The sequence below is a fragment of the Rosa chinensis genome, chromosome 2 (genome assembly GCF_002994745.2).
Source record: "Rosa chinensis cultivar Old Blush chromosome 2, RchiOBHm-V2, whole genome shotgun sequence".
NCBI classification, from domain to species: domain Eukaryota; kingdom Viridiplantae; phylum Streptophyta; class Magnoliopsida; order Rosales; family Rosaceae; genus Rosa; species Rosa chinensis.
In genome coordinates, this window is record NC_037089.1 from 41535490 (window position 1) to 41555659 (window position 20170).

General features: G+C 36.5%; 2 protein-coding genes across 7 annotated transcripts; one reads left to right on the forward strand and one right to left on the reverse strand.

The window, feature by feature from the left end:
• The first annotated feature begins 1882 nt into the window (after positions 1-1882).
• Positions 1883-2623, forward strand: LOC112188263 (40S ribosomal protein S16). The gene has a single exon (XM_024327347.2). The coding sequence runs from the start codon at positions 1930-1932 to the stop codon at positions 2365-2367; it is 438 nt and encodes a 145-aa protein (XP_024183115.1). The 5' UTR covers positions 1883-1929; the 3' UTR covers positions 2368-2623.
• Positions 2624-3807: 1184 nt separating this feature from the next.
• LOC112186880 (nuclear pore complex protein NUP160) lies at positions 3808-19704 on the reverse strand. Of its 6 annotated transcripts, none has more exons than XM_040514225.1 (28): positions 19380-19702; positions 19223-19319; positions 19006-19138; positions 18688-18931; positions 18458-18518; positions 17577-17734; positions 16044-16129; positions 14921-15025; positions 14710-14813; positions 14351-14471; positions 13675-13857; positions 13365-13557; positions 12661-13235; positions 10785-10947; positions 10415-10689; positions 10119-10306; positions 9179-9255; positions 8735-9081; positions 8464-8532; positions 8038-8356; positions 7480-7608; positions 6402-6510; positions 6247-6318; positions 5964-6099; positions 5329-5436; positions 5017-5157; positions 4430-4603; positions 3808-4335 (listed from the first exon to the last, which is right to left on the reverse strand). In XM_040514225.1, exons 1-28 carry the CDS (start codon positions 19444-19446, stop codon positions 4285-4287), a joined length of 4485 nt encoding a protein of 1494 aa, XP_040370159.1. In that variant the 5' UTR covers positions 19447-19702; the 3' UTR covers positions 3808-4284. The 6 variants fall into 6 exon arrangements, with proteins under 6 accessions (XP_040370159.1, XP_040370157.1, XP_040370155.1 ...); XM_040514223.1 differs by having other exon boundaries at positions 19223-19325; XM_040514221.1 differs by having other exon boundaries at positions 7480-7605; positions 19223-19704.
• Between the last annotated feature and the right edge of the window lie 466 nt (positions 19705-20170).

Sequence of the window (20170 nt, forward strand, 5' to 3'; positions counted from 1 at the left end):
GTTTTTATGACCCCCCAATATACCTGTTTATTTGGGGGACTTGAATCTATCTGCAATTTGTTGAAAGGATCTGTAATAATTTGAATGCAACAGAAGTATATCATATCATCCAAATCATGTCATTTCACTGTAATTGGAAAATAAATTGCATACGAGAATATACAATCCTCACTTTTGAAATCCCTAAGTTAAATTCCTATTTTCAAAATAAAGATTCTACTTTACAATACATTAGAAGTTAGATATCATGTTCAGGATTTCAGTTTTCACTTTCTCCAAGCTCCTTCAAGAGTCATGATTCACTCAACTGTGTGCTTCCTCTTCAAAATCACTCAACGGTTGAATCTTGGTCTTGCCATTCTGCACGCAAACAAAACCAAAATCATTATCTTAGACTTTCAAAATCAAAGTTTCTAACATTACTTACCCCAATAAAGACATTATTGGGGGGAAATAATTTGTCTATTGGCCCCAATCGACCACCAAGAAAACTCAATTTTCAATCAATAACAGATTAATGTACTTTAACAAACACAAAAAAACAAAAGACTTTTCAAAGCCCTAATTTCAATGATTAATGAACCACAATTAAGACATTATTAGGGCACAATAATCTGTCAATTGCCCCCCCCCCCCAATAGACCAACCACCCCAAAAATGACATATTTCTATCATTCACATATTATTGTACTAAAGTACACTCAAAACAACATAAGACTTTTCAAAGCTCTAATTTCAGTGATTAATTAACCACAGTAAGAAATTATTGGGGAGCAATAATCTGTCTATTGCCCCCCCCCCCCAATAGACCACCAAGAAAACACTCAATTTTCAATCAATAACAGATTAATGTACTTTAATAAACAGTGCACTGATTATTGCCCCTAATAGACATATATATTATTGGGGGGGGGGCAATAATCTTTTTTTTATTTTGACTCCACAATAGGCTTTCAATGAGTCTTGATTTTCACTCAATTAACAGTTTATAATAAAAAACTACATTCACAACAGTATTTCACATGAATGAACCAGAAACCCTAGATTTCACAGCTTTTCGCACATGCAAAGTCTATTTCACAGATATGAACCAAATTTAAGCTATTAACAAGTTTAAATCGAAGATTTATGTAATCGATTTTGCAGAAAACCTGAAAATCTGAAAAATGAATCAGAAATTCAATTTTTACCTCTTTCGATGTTTCCGAAGCAGGAGAAAATACAACCGTTACCGGACCTTGAATCGTAACCACCGGTGTTGGGTGAGTATTGTGCTTGTTTAACACACACACACACAGAGTCTGAATCGCGTTCGATCCATGAGAGAGAGAGAGAGAGGGAGAGGGAGAAAGGAAGAGGTGTTCAGCATACATTAGTAGCTGAAAGCATAACCAAGTACACCCCCTATCTCATATTAATGTATGTCAGAGCATCGCTTTGACTATATGTTTCCCATGATCAATAATTTTCATTCAATAGACATTAAACAAAAGAAAAATGAAATCCGCACTTCATTTTACAATTCATAATTCATATTTCATTTTTTTATAACTTAAATTTTGTCTTTATTAATTTAAATTTTATCTTTTTATCAGAAATTTTACCAAAGAATGAAAAATAAATTACAAATTAAGAGAGAGTGTAAATTTCACTCCCTTAAAAAAAAAAAAAATTCGAAATTGTCCCCTATATAGAAACTTTCGAGTCGAAAGTTTTATGATAATAATTAAAAAGAAAAATAAAACAGTCTTTCATTAATCAGCAAAACTCTAAGAAATGGGCCAGTATAATCTGGGCCGTTGAGTCAAAACCCTAAATCCCTCTCTCTCTCACACACACATATTAGAGCCGTCGCCAGTCGCCACCCGCCACCCAGAAAAGTAGAAAACGCTAGAGAGAGAGGGGGGGGGGGGGGGGCAACAAACAAGCATGGCGGCTCCCGCGATGAAATCGGTGCAGTGCTTCGGGCGGAAGAAGACGGCGGTGGCGGTGACGTACTGCAAGGAAGGGCGGGGGTTGATAAAGATCAACGGGTGCCCAATCGAGCTGGTGGAGCCGGAGATCCTGCGGTTCAAGGCCTACGAGCCGATCCTTCTGCTGGGACGACACCGTTTCGCCGGCGTTGACATGAGGATCCGCGTCAAGGGAGGGGGTCACACTTCACAGATATACGCGATCCGTCAGAGCATCGCCAAGGCCTTGGTGGCTTATTACCAGAAGTTTGTGGATGAGGAGAGCAAGAGGGAAATCAAGGACATTCTGGTCAGGTACGACCGTACTCTCCTTGTGGCTGATCCAAGGCGCTGCGAGCCCAAGAAGTTTGGTGGTCGTGGTGCCAGAGCTAGGTTCCAGAAGTCTTACCGTTGAGCAGAGAGCTTTGTATGTTTTTGCTATTAAGTGTTTGCTGTAACCTTGTTTCGGATATTTATGCTTAATGCTACTTTTCAGAAATGATCCTTTGATTGATTCTTTGCATATCCATTAGCCAAGTTTTTAAGGGATTTTGTGAGCCTCGTTTGAACTCTGTGCATTTTTGGATGGTGTAATCTTACGCCAACATGGATGAGATCACCAACTCTTTTTTGGCTTGGAACCAAATACCATTGCTTGTTTCGGATTGCTATGATTGATCATGCACTTTTAAGCTTCAATTCTGATCATCATTCGGGTCTGCTCGTGGCACCTATTCCCAAGTTCAAAACCCAGAAACAATGAGTTTGTTATCCTATTTTACACTCTAAGTTCAAAACATTGAGTTGGCTTTTCATTTAATCTATTGCAACTTTGAATTCATTTTATTATCACAACCTCAGAATTGGCGGGTGGGTTTCATATTTGTTAGCAGGGGTGTGCAAAACATGGTACAAACCGGTCAAAATCGATCGGTAAATATAGTTTGGTTAAAGGTTTTTAACTTTAAAAATTGAAAGTTGGTTCAATACCGAACCAAACCATTTATGAATTGGGTTGGTTTGGTTTCTCTTTTGTTTAAACCGCGGAACCCGAACCGACCGGTATGTTTGAAATATAATAAGATTAAGTTTTAAATTTATAATATATAATCGCTATGATTAATTTGATTCTCTCATATCACATAACTCAATCTCTCATTCTCTAACCTTTAATATTACTATATTAAGCTAGTATTTATAGCTAAGCCATCAAATAAGTCGATCACTTTGAATCAATCTATTCTAGATTTTGATTTTTGAATATTGGTTTTGGATTTGATTGTTAAAACCGCCTAACCGACCGAACCAAACCATCTTTAATTGGATTGGATTGGATCGGGTTAAACTTATTTTTTTTAATAACTGATTGTCCAAAATGCTTAAACCGCTCACTTAGTGTAGAGACGGTTTAGAATCAAAACCGATCCAACTCAATCTGTGTGCAGCCCTATTTGTTAGATCTCTCTGTTGGATGACAAGATGTTAAACAATTCTTGGGTTCGTCCCTCTTCCAGCCTACCATTCAGGGATATGCACAAATTGGATTAGAAATCATAGTTTAAACAGGGATTGGACAAGAAAAGTAAACAAAAATTTCTAAGGGAAAAGTCTGCACAGCAATTTAAATCATTTTTGTACAATTGTTTGCGTGCTCATTGCAAAATTGCAACCGACATAATGTGATGTTTAAGGAAGAAAAATTACTTAAGAACAACAGAAAGCTGATGTCTGGAATCCATTTCATTGATATACATATTTATAAGAAAGAAGCACGCGCGGGTTGCAGAGTATGTATTTTGTAGATTAAGATGCATCAACTTTCATTCTACCAACGAGATAAAGTGCTTGTTACCAGTATAAACAAGTTCACTAATTATCATGTAATATATTCCCCATCTCTATTTAATATAGGTTTCAAGATGTAATGTGTATATATACATGTAGAAAGGGCGGGGGGAAGATGTCAATCACTTTGCATGGTGATAACCTCTGAGTTTTCAATCACCAACAAAAAGCACAGAAAGTGGGTTCCCTGCCGTCTAATACAAACAGCTCGTCTTGGTTTATCAGCACCATCTTCTCCGATTGTCTATTAGAATTCAATGGCTAACCAATTTGCTGGAACCGAAAATACAATTTGTTATATCTAGTTCTAGTGTTTCTCAGCCTTACAAGAGTTCAATTACCCTGATGAGTACCAAGAGTCGGGCATTTTCTATTCTGTGTTAGGAGGAGGCCCACTACTGCCTTGTTGGACTTGCGGCACTTGCCAGGTGATAGCTGATGCATATCTTTACAGCAAATGACGCTCGAGATTGCATCCAAAGTGTTTTCATCTTATTTTCTGAAATGACTCGAGTGCATCTTCCGAGTCCACTTTTACCTGAAAAACAACAGGTGAAAGATGTTGGGCATTTCATACACGACAAGGCTAAATGTCCATCCTCGAGTAGCTGTAGATTGAAAATATAGATTACCAGTTGGAGATGTTTCAGCAAAGCTCCATGTAGCAAATCCTTGAGCTGCTTACATTGATCTACCATGTGACCTGAATTTATCATTTCCTCGAGTCGGCACCAGAGGCGCTGAATTGTTGTATATGGAAACCAAACTCCAAATGGTCTTTTACGATTAATGATGTTGGCTGGTCTCTGTTAACGGAAACATCTCAAGTTAAACTACTGACAGGAATCATACACACTTGCTATAATGCCTATTCAGCATAAGGAAATAATGGCCAATTAACTGGTGGGTGACTCAAGATACCCATTTTCTACCACTTTGTGAGCTATTGAAAGCTCTTTACATATTCAATGTGACAGTGCCCTTTCAAGTTCGTCCAAGTACCCCACAATGACCCACCAATGTATGATATATCTACTGATATCTCAAGATCAAATAATCATGGACATAAATATCCTATACTTAAAGCAAAATAAACAACATGAAAGCAACACCTACATTTGTGTGTCACTTTGATCAAGTTTCTATATTCATATATCCAATGACATAACATAGGTACAGATAATAAGCTTAAGATAGAAAAGAGAAGGATGGACTTTACCATGGATGCTAAAGAACCTATGTACTCAAGCAACAGATTCGTAGCTTCTCTATATCGACCATAATCAACATATAGTTGAAATAATAATGCCGGACTTGATTCTTGGCCAGTCATCCCCAATGTCTTTTCCCTCCTGCCATCCTGTCAACAGTCAAGTGCATGTCATAAGGCTATCACGTTAAGAGAATGTGTCTTTTAAAGCTATCCCATTAAGAAAGAATAAGAAAACATAGTTAATTGGAAATCGATGAACTACATTGCATATACAGCATACAGAGTATCTTTTTGGTCCGGTTCAGCGTATAGAGTTACCTTGAATAATTTAACCAACCAAAGAGGCAGTTCGATTTGAGAATCCGTACGAAGAAGAGTTTCAGCAACAATAAATGGTAGACGTGCATGGAAGACTTTATATCGGTCCTGCATATTGTGAATGTATAACAATTTAAAATACAAAGAAAATTACATATAGGTGGCAAAGAGAGAGAACAAGGAGAACATGAAGAATAAACAAAACACATTACCCTGTAATATGGAATATCCATACATTGTCCCGATTTCATTTAATACATTTATATGACTAGTTTGACAAAGAAAGAAGGTAGCCAACCTTTCACCAACATTTGTGTTGAGAATATCATTAGTTCACAACCTAAGAGGGTATAAAATATAAACATTGTACACCTCTAATCACATTAGGATACTAAAACACTTAAATTTCAGAAGCTGATCACACCTCAAATAAAAACCAAGAACCAAATACTCTTATGGATTGGAATCATAATCCCGTTTACTTCATGTTTTTTTTTTTGGGGCATAAATTAAAAGCAAAACTTTCGCCAGTAACATGTTGTGTTATAACCCATTTCAAATCCCAAATTTGGAAAATTGATTTTTCATCTTATGAACCAAACATGGAGAAGTAAAAAGATGCAGAAGATACGCACAAGATAGAGCTCGAGAGTTCCCCATTGATTAATTCCACTGGATTGTTGATTTGCTGAACTTGTATCTGGTGAACCATGAACGATCACTTCATCCTTTGAAGAAGTCAACAGAAGACCCTGTGTTGTGGAATCATCCCTGAAAGTAATGAAATGCATCATTTAGTTTCAATTTTAAGAATTGTGTAGCCTAGCTGTAAAACAAAGTAACTATTACAAGATCCCGATTGAGCAAAAATTAAAAGTATTGCACCCAATTGCATGCCATGGCATAGACTAATCTTACCCGACCCTTGACGAATTAACTATATGCGGACAGCATTTTAGTGACATAGCAGAGAAAACTCTTTCCAATCCCCTGAAAAAAAGTCAACCTCAGGTTACATTTAATGCATATAAAGGAAATACATAGTTGTAATAGTAAATAATATAGACATGTACCTCTTTAACTCTGAACCTTTGAAGAATCTTAAGAGAACTGTAAATGCCATATCATATAGATTTGTCTGGATCAAGAGATCAACCAACTCCAATGGTGCTTTCTGGGTTCCTGAAAGAAATCAAGGAGGTTTCAACTTGAAGAAAAGAATAAAATATAATCACAACAATAAAAAGTGAATTAAGAAGGCAAAGCAAACATTTCCGACAAAATTCTTCAAGCCAAACCATAAGATGTAGACAACAAGATTCCTACTTCAAGCATTGGATCACTCTCTGAGTTAAGATGAGTGCTCAGATAGGTTGGGACATATTGGCCGACTCACAAAGGAATGGGATGGGTAATATACCTAGGAGAGCTTGTAAAAGCTGTTCTTTGCTGGATTATTTTCCTCCTAGGGTTGATTTAGAATATGATCAATGGCAAAGGAAAGACAATTTATGATTGCTGCTAACCATGTGATGAATAAACTATGATCACTTGTTCGCAACAGTGACAGGTTTTTTTTGGTTTGGGGGGGGGGGGGGGGGGGGGGGGGGCGGGTTGGGTTTAATTCTGACAGTGTTATTATACTGCTGTAAACAGAAGAGGACATGATTACTATCAGTCCATAACCCCATACCCCAAGCTTACATAACATTCAAGGCAAGTTTCTATAGCAGAGCTTTAGATCTTGTTCATGAAGTTGTAGTTGTGCTTCATTTATTCTTCAAGACCTTGAAGACAAAAGCTAAGAAGAGGTTTGGAAGATTTCCAAGAAAGTTTTTGACTATTTAGATCACTAGTGGGTAGTCACTTATTTGTTATCTATCTTTCCCTCCCGAATGCTTGGATAGCAGGGTGGAAAAACACAGAGTAGGGAGAGACTAGGAAAGAAATGACTCATTCTTCTTCTTCTTCTTCTTCTTCTTCTTTTTTCCCTCAAGTAGGTACATATATATATATATATATATATATATATTATATATAATTGTACTAATTCCTTTTCTTTGTACATAAAAAGTAGGGATTATGGTTTATGGTCATCTCAGGTTAATTGCTTGAAAAAGTATATAACCTAATTAGCAGAAAATCAGTTACCTGTATTTGTCCATTTGACATGTGCTAGTGAAAGCAAATATTCTGCTGAAGTAAGCACAAACTCGTTTTCAATTTTCTGAATATCTATATAAGATTTCCAACTTTGAGGATCAACATCATTGCTTGCTGCTGCAATACAAAAAAAAGGCACTAGATTAGAAAGTTTTATACAAACAATCTATATATTCACAAACACGCACACATAAATGTCCAGGGCCTTCCAGTAAGGGATCCTTCGAATTGCGCAACTTGAAGGATTCCGTGTGTGAATTCATGTATCCTATTTTGTGCGTACATTCATTATCTCTTCTCAAAAAGTGATATCTTACTGGTGAGGCAAGCATTCCATACAAAAGAATAAAATATAGAATTGTAGTAATTAGTGTTTTCAATATCAGCCATTGAATTTTGATCCAATAGTTGGTGAGCCTTTATTCTATTGCTCAGAAAATTGAGGATCAAAACTATAGGTATATAGTTTATCAAAATATGCATGGTAATCATGATCTGAAGATAAGAAAAATAAAAACAAAATTTATTGGCTGTTCCATCACTTACACTGGTCTTCAATTGTTATTCTAGCCTTTTTACTTGGATACTGCTCATTGTGAATAGCATTTCTCTCAAGGAGAGGATCAATCCAAGCATATGCTGGATGAACAAGATGAAGTGCGTTGATAGCAGCAGAGAGCCCATTCAGTATCTCCTTCAGTGCTCGCCACAATTGCTGGTACCCTTTCAGAGATGTTTCAGTTCTCAAACGAGCAGAATAAAGGTACATGTAGCTTGCTGCTTTTCGCCAGTTATGCCGATGCATTTCAAATGCATAAAGCAACTTATATAAGTTTGGCCTCGCTAAAATGTCTGACCGCTCTGCCTGCATATTTGATTAAAAGAAAGAAAAATGATCACCGGGACCAAAAAAAAAAAAACACACGAATCTATATTAAAACACAATACCCAGCAGGTCTTACTAAGTTATACCTTCCATGGAAGCTCTTGTTCTACCTTCTCTGTAAGACCAATGAATGGTAGCTGACCACCACAAAGAATCTGCGATCAATGACAACAGAAGAAAAAATTTATATAAGAAATAGCCAGTGATATGTTGCAAGCTCAAGTGGAAATAAGAAATCAGCTGCCGCAATCCCTCAATCCCTTAATTTAATTTGTGGGATCCGTACTCAAACTAGTAAACTAGAAAGAAAAAACTGTTGAAAGCAAACAAGGATGAATTAGGAATGCAATTGGATACCTTTATGGCACCACGTTCATAAAGAACAATTATAAGACGCCTCAACCAGATGTGCTTGCTCTCCTCATCTGGATTTGAAATTATTGCACAGTACGCATCATAAAAGAGATTGAGATCTAAAGTAAACTTGCAAACATGTGCCCAAAGTCTTCCTTTAATGGTAGATACTGATTCATCAAATGGAGCTCTGTCATGGGACTCAGTGTTTGCACTATACGCTTCCTCAACTTGCTCAAGCGCAGCAAGAGCAAACTGACATGCACCTTCACTAATATTATATTGCTCAAATATCTGCATTGCCCACTGATAGTAATGGAGCTTCCATGCAGCATCTGATATGCTACCATCTGAACCAAAGAAAGGCAAGGCAAAGGAAACAGCAAAAAATAAAAACAAAATTCATAGCATTAATTATTGTTTAATGCATAAAGACAACAAACTCACCGATGCCAAGATGTGGCAACCCCGCTTCCTGAGGCAAGCTTTGTAAAGCCTGAGCTGAGCCATTTCCAGATGCAGCTCTGAATAGATAAATTACATTGTATATTTTCATCAGAGTTAAGTAAATGAGCATTTGAAAATTAGAACTTTAATGATCGCAAGTGCAAACCACAGCATTACACGTGATTATTTTAATAGAACCTTCACTATTTCCTTTGCATGCACATTATTTTCCCCTCTTTTCTGGTTTAACAATAAACCTTTTCATTCTTACTACGATCAAGAGTAGAGCTGTTGAGGCAAATGCTAAAAACTAGAAGCTTTTTCTTTATCACATGCACATTCAAGTAATGGGTAATAGAATAGGAGTAAGCTGTAGAATAGTTTAAATGCACACCAAGCAGCTCTCTATATGGAATTATAAAGTCATAGATTTATTTTGCACCTCTACAGCTTGATATCCATTAATGAACTTTTCTGAGAATAGGAGCTGGACTGATTGTTGATAATTTTTTCTTCTATAGCTTATGTGCAGAGATTTAATGGAAGGGGCCTAATACACAAACAAAAATGTGTGTATGTGCTCCCTATTCTATTAATTCAGAGTGTTTCATATGCTACAGCCCAAACAACGTCAATAAAAATATGACCACATTCCAACAATATCCCAGTGTTTGCCATTATTCTTTTCTCAATAAGATTTTCTCAACAGATTTAAAGATTCAGTGTAAATATGAAAATTCACTGCAATATACGCAAGAGGTGACATGAGGAATATAATCAAGGCCAAAATAAATAACTCTTTGTTGTATAATCGTTTTTATGATCTGATCAATAAAAGCTGTTTCGTTTTGGAAAAAAAAAAAAAATCCAAAGCCACTTTAAGGGGGTAACTCGCTAGGCGAGGTATTAAATGATAGATAGAGAACACAGAAAACAATACCTGAAGAAACAACATACAGCTTCATGAACTTTCCTCTCTTTCAGGACCCCATGTAATCCACGATGTGCTTGAGCAAGATAACAGCATCCTAAAAGATGATGCAGTATGCACCATCCGCCATCTGTAGCTTGAACACGATGAGAAGTCTTCTCCTTTTGTAAATGTGCCTCCACAATAGTGAGTAGGTGCTTTACACAGTACATAAATAACAGTTGAAGTAAGTACATAGTTCAACAAAGCATTCGTGAACAAGAAAAGCTCAGCTACTAGTAGGAAACTGTATGTAGAGAAATAACCTCAACAGCATCATACTGCCCGTGCCTTAGCAGGATCAATGCAAGATCCGCTGCACGCCTCAGGACAGTAAGGGATTCCCTATTCTGGCCCCACATGATCCAGCTAGCAAATTCTCGTATTGAATCAATTATGTCCTGAACATTTGATATGCTTCTTGAACAAAAGTGGCTCTGGTCTTTGGAGGAACTTCTAACATTAAGTAAGAATATAAAAGCCAGAGTGAACTCGCACTTCCCAAGCTTCTCATTCCATGATCTTCTGCCTGTGTTGCTATCTGAACCATTAACGTTGGATAATCATCAGGGCAACAATAAATCTAGCGACACTAGCTAAAAGCCTATAAAGGATCCAGCAATGGCATTAACATACCAATTTGTAACAATGAAAGTTGAGAGCTGAAATCTTCAATTGCAGCTGATTCAGATGGTGTGGTGGCAAAGAAATGTAAGAGAAGCCACTCATAAATGATTTCTTGAATCATCGGAACCAACTCAAGCTGTATTTTGGATATATCATCATGTAGCATATTGATCTGCATGCAAAAAGAAAGGGCAAAAAAAAATCTATTAGAAGTTTACTGGATTGATCTTTCATTCTATTCTATTAAATTGGAGTGCTATAATGTCTTAGTTGGTTCTTTGTTGTGGAAGCCCTCTTTTATTTGTGGTATTTAGTTGGCTGACTTTCAGGGAACACAATGTCTCCATGTTCTCCTCTCATATTCAACAACACACACACACACCCCGAAGGTTAAGACTCTAACTATGGAGTAAGACATAATATCAGAAGTGTCAACTATACCAAACGCAAGAGAATAGACAGCAAACCATTATACATTAACTTTTAAAGTTTTGGAAGCAAGCATCAGAGTAACTTATTAATCAATTGACATGTGGAAAAGAAAGACGGGTCAAGAGATCCTCCATCCAAACAGTTGTACACCCTTTCAACATAAATCTTAGAGAATAAAGTCATTAAACCCTCCGTCTTTTCTCATATAATACTCTTCCAGCACTTCTTTCGCCACCAACACCAAATCCAGTAACAGACGCCTTGCGAAGCCAAAATCGTTCTAGTCATTAAACCTTTCATAAGCCCTTCTAGACATTGGTCACCAAACTGATCAGAAATATATACCCCAGTAAAATCATGAAACATAAACATCAAATCCTTTTTACCTACTTTTCGTTTTCTAATATCATTAACCATATAACACCTATCCTTTCGATCTCTGTAGACCATTTTCCAGGAGAAGTAATTTATTGACCACCACCATCGTTCCCCTTCAACCACCAACAACCCTCACTACTAAGTTGATAGTTAGTTTAGCGGTAAACCACACAATTATAAGCTATCACCAGGTCACAGGAAAATACAAACTTGTATGATACTTTTGTGCAAACACAATGAACTATTGCTCGATAGCAAATCACTTTACAAGAGCAAAATTAAACTCTGCCACAAAGTTCATTTTCATCAGTTAAATGAAGCCAAAGTAGGAAATTACAATTAAAAACACATCAAGAAAAAATTTGATGATAAACGCATCAATCAAGTCGTACATATCACGTGTAAAAATAAATTAGTTATCCTACTCATGGAACAAATTTGGTCTTCAAAGTAACACTATCAAGAGAAGCACTTAAATTCCCACACCTGGTATTACAGAAAAACATTAAAGAATTTTTTTTTTATAGGAAACCTTGAAGCACTAACATTCTCTTCATTGCTTCAAAAAATAAATAAACATTCTCTTCATTTATTAATGAATTATGGTATTACTTCAGTCTCACACTGTCCCTAAAACCAAAAGAGGAAGGACAAGGACAAAAAGCCTCATCAAAACAAAGGCCATGAAGAATACATTGAACCGGACAGACCTCTAACAGGCTACATGCATGGTACACAAAAAGGCAGCATACATCTATGAACATACATCACTTATCTATAAGAGAAGAGGGTTTGTCAACCATAACAGATTTTTCTTTTTACATAAGTTCGAATACCAATTTCTGATTACAGATAAAAATGTCAAACCACAAATAGCAAAAAAATTAAAAATAAATAATTAAAATTTGCATGACAATCTACTATCTTCGTATCACTACCTCTACTCTCACACCCATTGGGTGTGTGGGAATTTCTAGTTTCAATAAATTAAAGTGCTCGTTAGAGTTTCTTTTATTTTACCAAAACTGAAAGAACTTAGAAACTTAATAAGTAAAAAGATTAAATAAAAACTGACCTGCCCACTAATGCTTACTAGATAGCTTAGAAACAGATGAATATCCAGTGCAGACTCAAACATAACCTTTGCAACTTGAGACATGGCCTGGACCAAGATGGAGGCATTGATATCCAATGCTACTACAGCATCAAATTTTTGTATAATTTTCCGAGGTATGAGATACTTTAGATAGTTCTCAATCACACTCAAAATACGGCTCCATGTGCCAGATTTCTCGTGCAAAGCATGAAGAGACAACATCATGTCAATTGAAAATTTCCTCAAATTTTTGTGATCTGCTAGATTTTTCTCCCAGGCAACATCAGGTCCAAGATCTGATATATGAAGCACTGCGGCTGTTGAACTATATCCAGTTTCTAATATCTTCAATAGGCGCGGAATAATGTCTTCAGATGAGATAACTGGTGGTGCACTAATGAGTGATTCATAAAATATAGCAGAAGCTGTTTTGCCCAATTGCTGGCTGACGTTAATGACACATCTGAGCATTTCAGCAAGTAGCTCACAATCACGAGCCTCATCAAATGAATCCAACCCAAAGCTTGGAAAATTGCCAAGTTCATCCAAAGAGCCTATCAAGCATGAATTTGGATATAAGAAACCATATCTTAACAGACGACAAACTATCAAACAACAAAAAAAAATTCTGAAAAACAGAAGCAAGAATTAACTCGACTTCACATAAAGGATCAGTGAGATACCATCATTAACCCGCTCAATATCTTCCAAAGAACGAAAAAGAGATACTGAACTCTTTCTAATTAAACCAACAGTGCCGGTTGAGGAATCAACAAGTAGGCCACATGGTGCATTGCTCTTGCACCAGTTCTGGAAATAGCGAGCACAAAAAATTTTCCAGCAGCAAAATATTGACGATGAATTACCAGTCAGACCCTATCACAATATACAAAGTTTATCAGTTGGTTACTAAATCCAAGTGATTCCCTCCCTCCTCCAGTGTGTGCATGTGTGTGTGTATGAGAAAGAATCAATTCAAACCACTAGGAAAACCTCATGTTCAATCAGGGAAAGAATTTCCTTCTTCAAACCGTCAGCAGTTAAGGAGTGGAAATCTGACTCAGTCCAGTGCCTATTATAATCCAACAAAGTTGTGCGCAAAGCAGCATTATGATGAATGCCAGGAAGAAGCAGCCTACGTAAGAAAATAGAAGATACAACGGGTAGAATATGATCCTGTACAAATTCACATCAAGCAAAGCATTGTAAGCAACATTTGCAACATATAGTAACATCTTGCTTGGAACAAGCATGCATCTTACAAAAGCTCATAAATTTTTATTTTACATATATGTTTAAACTCAACCCTCTTATGCTAACCCTTAATCCCAAATTTTTGTGTCATCTCGATAAACTCTTTTTGAAGTTACCAAAATTAGATTAGATATGCAAAAGTAGGAAAGAATACGAGTTGTCAGTAAAATGTCTTCCTCCCTGATTATGTTGATTGTCCTAATTGGAGCCATAATTATTTAATTGATAATGACCTTTATTCTAGCCTAACCACCTCTTTTTACTCAATACTTGCAAACAAGCTCAAATTCATCTGTACACGTACACCAGATTTTCAAGCAGGGCAAATCTGAGTCTCGAACAGGAATCAGACCATCCTATGAAGGATATAGGATGCTAGTCTACAAACAAAAAATATAAGACTCAGACAGAATACCTTTGAAGATGAAAATATTGAATGAGTTATCAAAAGAAGGTCATCCGAAGAATGTTCAGAACTTTGAAAGAGTTGATCTGCAACGAAGTCCTCTTGCAAAGCATAACAAACTGCATCTACCCTACAAATACAAATGCAAATAAGAAAGGAAGAGATCTATATTTAAAATAGTCATGTACACTGTATAGTGGACCCAAACACAAAATGAGAAGAATTCCTGATAAATAGATATCCATAATGAGTACTGTTCGTGGTCACCTACCATCTTGTTAATATCAAGGGTTGAGATTAAAACACTTAAAAGGAAACTAAGAATATGGTTAAACCACAGTCAATTAAAAATTTATAGGAGTGAGTACACTTGCATGTTGACATTTGTATGCAACAACTTGTGAAGCACCAGTCCCTGATTTTTCAATATGCATATCTTGTTGGAAATAAGTTTGACATCAATCCATCCATCCTATGGAAAAAGAAAATAGATAACACATTTGGTGTTAGAGATATAGCTCCACACAGACAAAACTTATTAAATACAAAGAGTGGATGGACGAAAAGAAAATTTGTTACCTCCTCAATAGGAATAATTTGTTCTGAAGGATCCATCGATAAAACAATTCTGTCTCCCACGTTACAATGGAGGCTATATACGTAGATCGTCTCTGAGCTCATTTCCTTCACAAAATCACCAAGGAATCAATAAAAACAAAAGCAGAAAATGCAAATATAATATCAGGGCTGGGTAACTGAATGCATATAGAAGATACATCAAGTCATGCTAGAGGAATATTACTGATTTCTATCTGCAGTTCAGAACTGAACCATAAGTTAATACTAAATTGATAAATTTTCACTAATTCTTAGCTACTGCCACTTTAATCTTTTGGGAGGTGCATATGTAATCCACCATTGTTTCTGCTGTGTGTTGCTTTGAAGCAGTTTTAATCCTAAAAGTCAACTTGAGGAAATTTGAAATGATCCCTAGCTGGGAAGTAATAAGAATTCCAAATACTGTGGGTGCCGTGCCTCATTTGGACATCATATTAGAATGTGATCTCTTATGTTATGTGGTGCTTAAAGAGAACATGAATTGCAAGAACTCATGAAGAAGTTGAATGCTTTTACATTAAGCCGCCACCATCTAAACAAGCACCAGGCCAAACGTAGGCCACGATCACAACTAATATTTCTGTGCACTTCCAAACCAAACAAAACATCAAATCACAAATGGCCAACATCAATACAGCCGATAACAATAATAATAATAATAATATTTTGATATTAAGGATCTCAATAACATTTATAAACGTTAAACCTAGAGATGTCAACTTTGCAAAGGGGCATGCTATTCATTTTTGGATGTCAGAATGATAATAAGATGTGAAAATGTGGACAAAATTACGAGCAATAGGGATATAAAATACAAAATATAATTTACATATCTATATTGCTTTTTTTTTTTCAAGCAGACTTTTCTGAATATCTCCATATTTCTTTTATATTTTATTTGTTAAGCTTACCTTGAGGTTGAGGAGAAGTTAAATAGAAAAATCCTAACCAACTACTATATATAGAAACACTCATATCTACAAAAAAACGTGGCAATGAAGGAGGGTATAGAAGACATATTGCATTCAAATTTTGCCTTCATTAGAAAATTTAAATTCTTATCAGCAGTATTGTGTCTCCATACCGAATCATGTCTGTACAAGATTGCCAAAGGAATTATGCTCGAATCATTGTCAGCTTGACCAACCCACAACCTTACCAATGCAGCTCCTGCACCATACAAAATAGGGGGGAAAATCATAAAATTAAAGTAAAATGTTTCGTCATTTTAAAAGGGGACACACTTGGGTAAAGGATCACTTTGCAATTTTGAATAAACAAGAATGTTCTGATTAACTGGAGAACATAAGGGTGAATAACACATGCAATAGATTATTGAAATTTTATTTTCTTGTTGCTGAAGAGCATAGATGATGGAATTAACAAAGGGAAAATTTGAAGAAACATATGGTCTTACAAAGCCTTACAAAGCTATGCAAACTATGAGCCAACATCAAAAGTCCTTTGGGTCATGAGAAAATCATTTCATTGCCCAAAGTCCATGCCAGGAAATTTCAGATTTAATTAATTAAACCAAGTAATATATGTATATATCCAAAGTAAGTTTTCAAGAAACTGCTCGCGTTTTAGCAAAAGCTGCGCTCCGGGGTCGTATTGATTGGTTGAAAGGTCTGAAACAGAACGTTGTTCTAGGAGGGATGACACACACACATATATTACTGGTACCTATAACTTTAAAGTCAATATAAAAATTAGCCTTCATTGACTTTGTTATCTGTTTGTGGAATAAAAAATAAAAACCTGGAAAGATTTTGATTTTAGAGAAAACATGTGGAGGGGTTCAGTATGCATCGAAGTTAATCAACCAGATACATGTTGTGGTATCCCAGCCCAAACACTACAGGTAGCCATTCTCGTAAACTATACATGAAAACTAACATATATTTGTATAGTCTCCAAAATTCATTCTTACAGCCAATCTTCATTCACATATGAGGCTTCCCAGTTTTCCTTTTTTCATAATATCAGTATAATCAATCATCAAAATGGAACTTGACATGAAAATTATGTCTCACGAATTCTACCCATTTAAAAAGATAATTTAAAAATTGTGATTTCTACAGACATTAATTTTGTAGAAAACATTTTGCAGCCATTTCCCCATCATTATTGGTCACTTAATTGCACACATAAAGATGACTAATTTTTATATCAGTTTACAATACCTTCAAATCTTTAATATGAGTAACTTGTTAACAATTATACTGTAAAACAGAATACGATAATTATACGCCAAACATGAGACAACCCCAAAAACCCCATCTGTTATTAACATGTTACTGGTCAGCAAGTATCCTAGGCACATTCATTGGACACTGCAAACCCAAATACCTGTTAAACGTATCCCTATCAGATTTAACTGCTGACCATAGTATGATTCTCTTAAGAGTATTTCTCCAGCATAAAGTGCTTATTGTACAAACATAAAGTGTATGCTAAGAAGTTCATTCATGTGCAAAAAGTACCATACAAGGGTATTAAATATAAGAAGTTTTGGTTTGAGAGATCTCTATTTTTATTAAGTGGTAATGAGCAACTACTTAAGGACAACATAAGAACAATCACAAAAAGAATTGAGGAAAATGGTAGTACTTGCCTGCCATTGTTAGACTGTTCATCTTATGGGAAAAGAGCCTGCTATGAAATGATATATCCCATACTCGTAACACCCCGTCCGTATGAATAACGAATATAAGTGGTTTCCCATGAACCATAGATATAGCCAAGTCCTGCACAGCGCCTACCATCCTACCCCTGCAATATATTTTTCATCTACCATTTGTTGAATATCATTGCCCTAGGATAGAACAGAATAATTAAGAAGGCATGTTACAATATATGCCTAGAAATCATATGGTTAAAAGGCAACAGAATAAAGTGATCCTCGTGTTTTTAGGGATACTTGTTTGCTTACTTATCAGAAAATGCTATGACACACAACAGAACTACCATTTTAGGCACTACAGATGTTCATTCTCAAGAGGAGTCACCTAGTTCAGTCACTACATTATCTCTACATGTGTAATTTAACCTATAACATTCCAAACATGAAATATTGATGAACAGATAACTGGAAATTCTATACACAGATTGATTATTTGAAGTAATTCCAACTTATTTCATTGGATGATAAAAATTAACATAATTTACATAAGTACTCTCTCTTCACAGTGCAAAAGATGTGGAAATCATTTTCTCCAAGGGGTGGGGAATTTTGAAGCCCCGCCCCCACACAAACCAAAATTGGGTATGGGGCAGGGTAGAATTGCTAATCTGAGAATTAGATATGAGAAGAAAAACAAATAGCCTGCATATTCTGGTCTTTGGCATCCAAATGCCAAGTCTATCACACAATTGGGGAGCATACTTAGATTCAAAGTTCATCAAGAAAACAAAAGGTCAGAATGACACCAAAACGCTATCAAACTAAATGTCAAAAAATTGCACGTTGAGGGTAATATAGTTAAGTGAACCTACCTTGACATGAAACCCCACAAACTACCGATTCCTGGATCATCCCGTAGCTCTTGCAGAAAACCTATGGAAGTAGGAAAGAACATTTCGAATTAAGGGAGCGCAGCATGCTACTAAATCCAGAATACAAACCGACATTGTCAGAGGGAAAACATTAGACTAATAGGAATCAATGTCAGCAAACTAAAGAGCATTTCAATGATTATAAGAATCAGAGAGCCGCAAGATAATACCAGGAGCAGTGGATTCAAGTGTGAGTTGAAAGCAAGCAAGTGAGCCATCATTCCGACCTACAACAAGACATCCGGTTGGCGTTGCTGCGGCACTGGTTATAGGTCCGTAGGGATGCAAGCTAAACTCTCTAATAACAGAGTTGGAAGCATAACTGGAGACGGTTCCAAGTCTCAAAAGGTAAGCGACTCCGGCAACGGTCAATGCATAGAGCAAATAGGGGTGGCTCCTGGAACCGACATCAATCTGCAAAATTCATATAATGTATATGAGTAGGCGACGCAGCCCAGTGAGAAAAGAGAAGTTGAAAGTGTGAATACCTCATTTTTGCAAAGAAAAACGGAGGAAGAGAGTGCTTGTGGAAAAGTGATTCGCAGTCCGAGTTTTGGAAATTCTTTGTTAGCAGAGAGCTCAAGTAATTCGAGAGAGTGAGGGAGATGCTTGTGGATTCTCCTGGTACAAATAGCCGGAAAAAAAATTTGAATGATTGTGAAAGTGGGAGAAATTTGAAAGAGAGGTTAGAGAGTGAGAAAGAACCATATGAGATGTGTAGGAGGGTCGCCAATGGCGATGGAAGAAGCGCAATCGTGAGTGAGAGGGGCACAAGTATCAGCAACGGCGGTGGCGGTGGCGGTGGCGGTGGCGGTGGCGGTGGCGGTGGCGGTGGCGGTGGCGGTGGCGGTGGCGGTGGCGGCATTAGAAGAAGGAATAGGGAACTCAATCCATTTCAGTGAATCGCTGCCGAGGATTGGCACTTCCATGCCTACCGATTCCCAACTCTCGGGTCGATTATGGCAAAACCCTAGGCCTCAAACCTCTGTTCGCTCCAGGGTTTTTTCGGCTACACTGAACAATTTAGATGACCGAATAAATTACTGTAAAGACCTTCGGTGCCAACAATCTCATGTGTGGAAATTGAAAAGGGTTTTTGTGTGTGTGGAATGCTAGCAAGTAGCAACCTTTCTCATCTACCTTTTTTTTCAACCTTCCCCGCTTGTTATCTGTCAAGTGTATTCTAATTTCACTCAATCCTATAAATTAAATATTAGGGAAAATGATCATTTACCCAATTTCTGGGACATTTAACCTCATTTACCCAAACTCTCTAAGAGATTGCCCACTTAAAGCATCTCCAACAGTAGAAATTGTTTCTTAGTTAAATTTAGCTAAAGTTGTGAAATATAGGTATTGATTTAGCAATGTTGCTTTAGCAATTATAGCTATTTGTAAATAATAACTATATTTTACCAAATCGTAAACTTACATGTGGACAAAAGAAGAGAGAGAAATATAAGTTTTGCTTTAGCTATGTAGGATACTCTAGCTAAATATAGCTAACCATTTTAGCTATAGTTAACTTTAACTTACCTATAACTAGTCTGTTGGAGCTGAATTTTGCATTAGAAATAGTTATATATAGCTAAAAATTGAGTTTAGCTACTCTGTTTGAGATGCCTTTAATCATCAGTTTTCATTTTTGAACCC

Excerpts from the sequence above, each read along its gene's own strand:
- LOC112188263 (XM_024327347.2), top strand. The coding sequence starts at position 1,930 with ATGGCGGCTCCCGCGATGAAATCGGTGCAGTGCTTCGGGCGGAAGAAG.
- LOC112186880 (XM_040514220.1), bottom strand. The coding sequence starts at position 19,446 with ATGGAAGTGCCAATCCTCGGCAGCGATTCACTGAAATGGATTGAGTTC. Across the intron at positions 13,236-13,364 it reads TATTGAGCGGGTTAATGATG|GCTCTTTGGATGAACTTGGC; the intron begins GTATCTCACTGA and ends CATGCTTGATAG. Across the intron at positions 10,948-12,660 it reads TAGTAAGCATTAGTGGGCAG|ATCAATATGCTACATGATGA; the intron begins GTCAGTTTTTAT and ends TTTTGCATGCAG.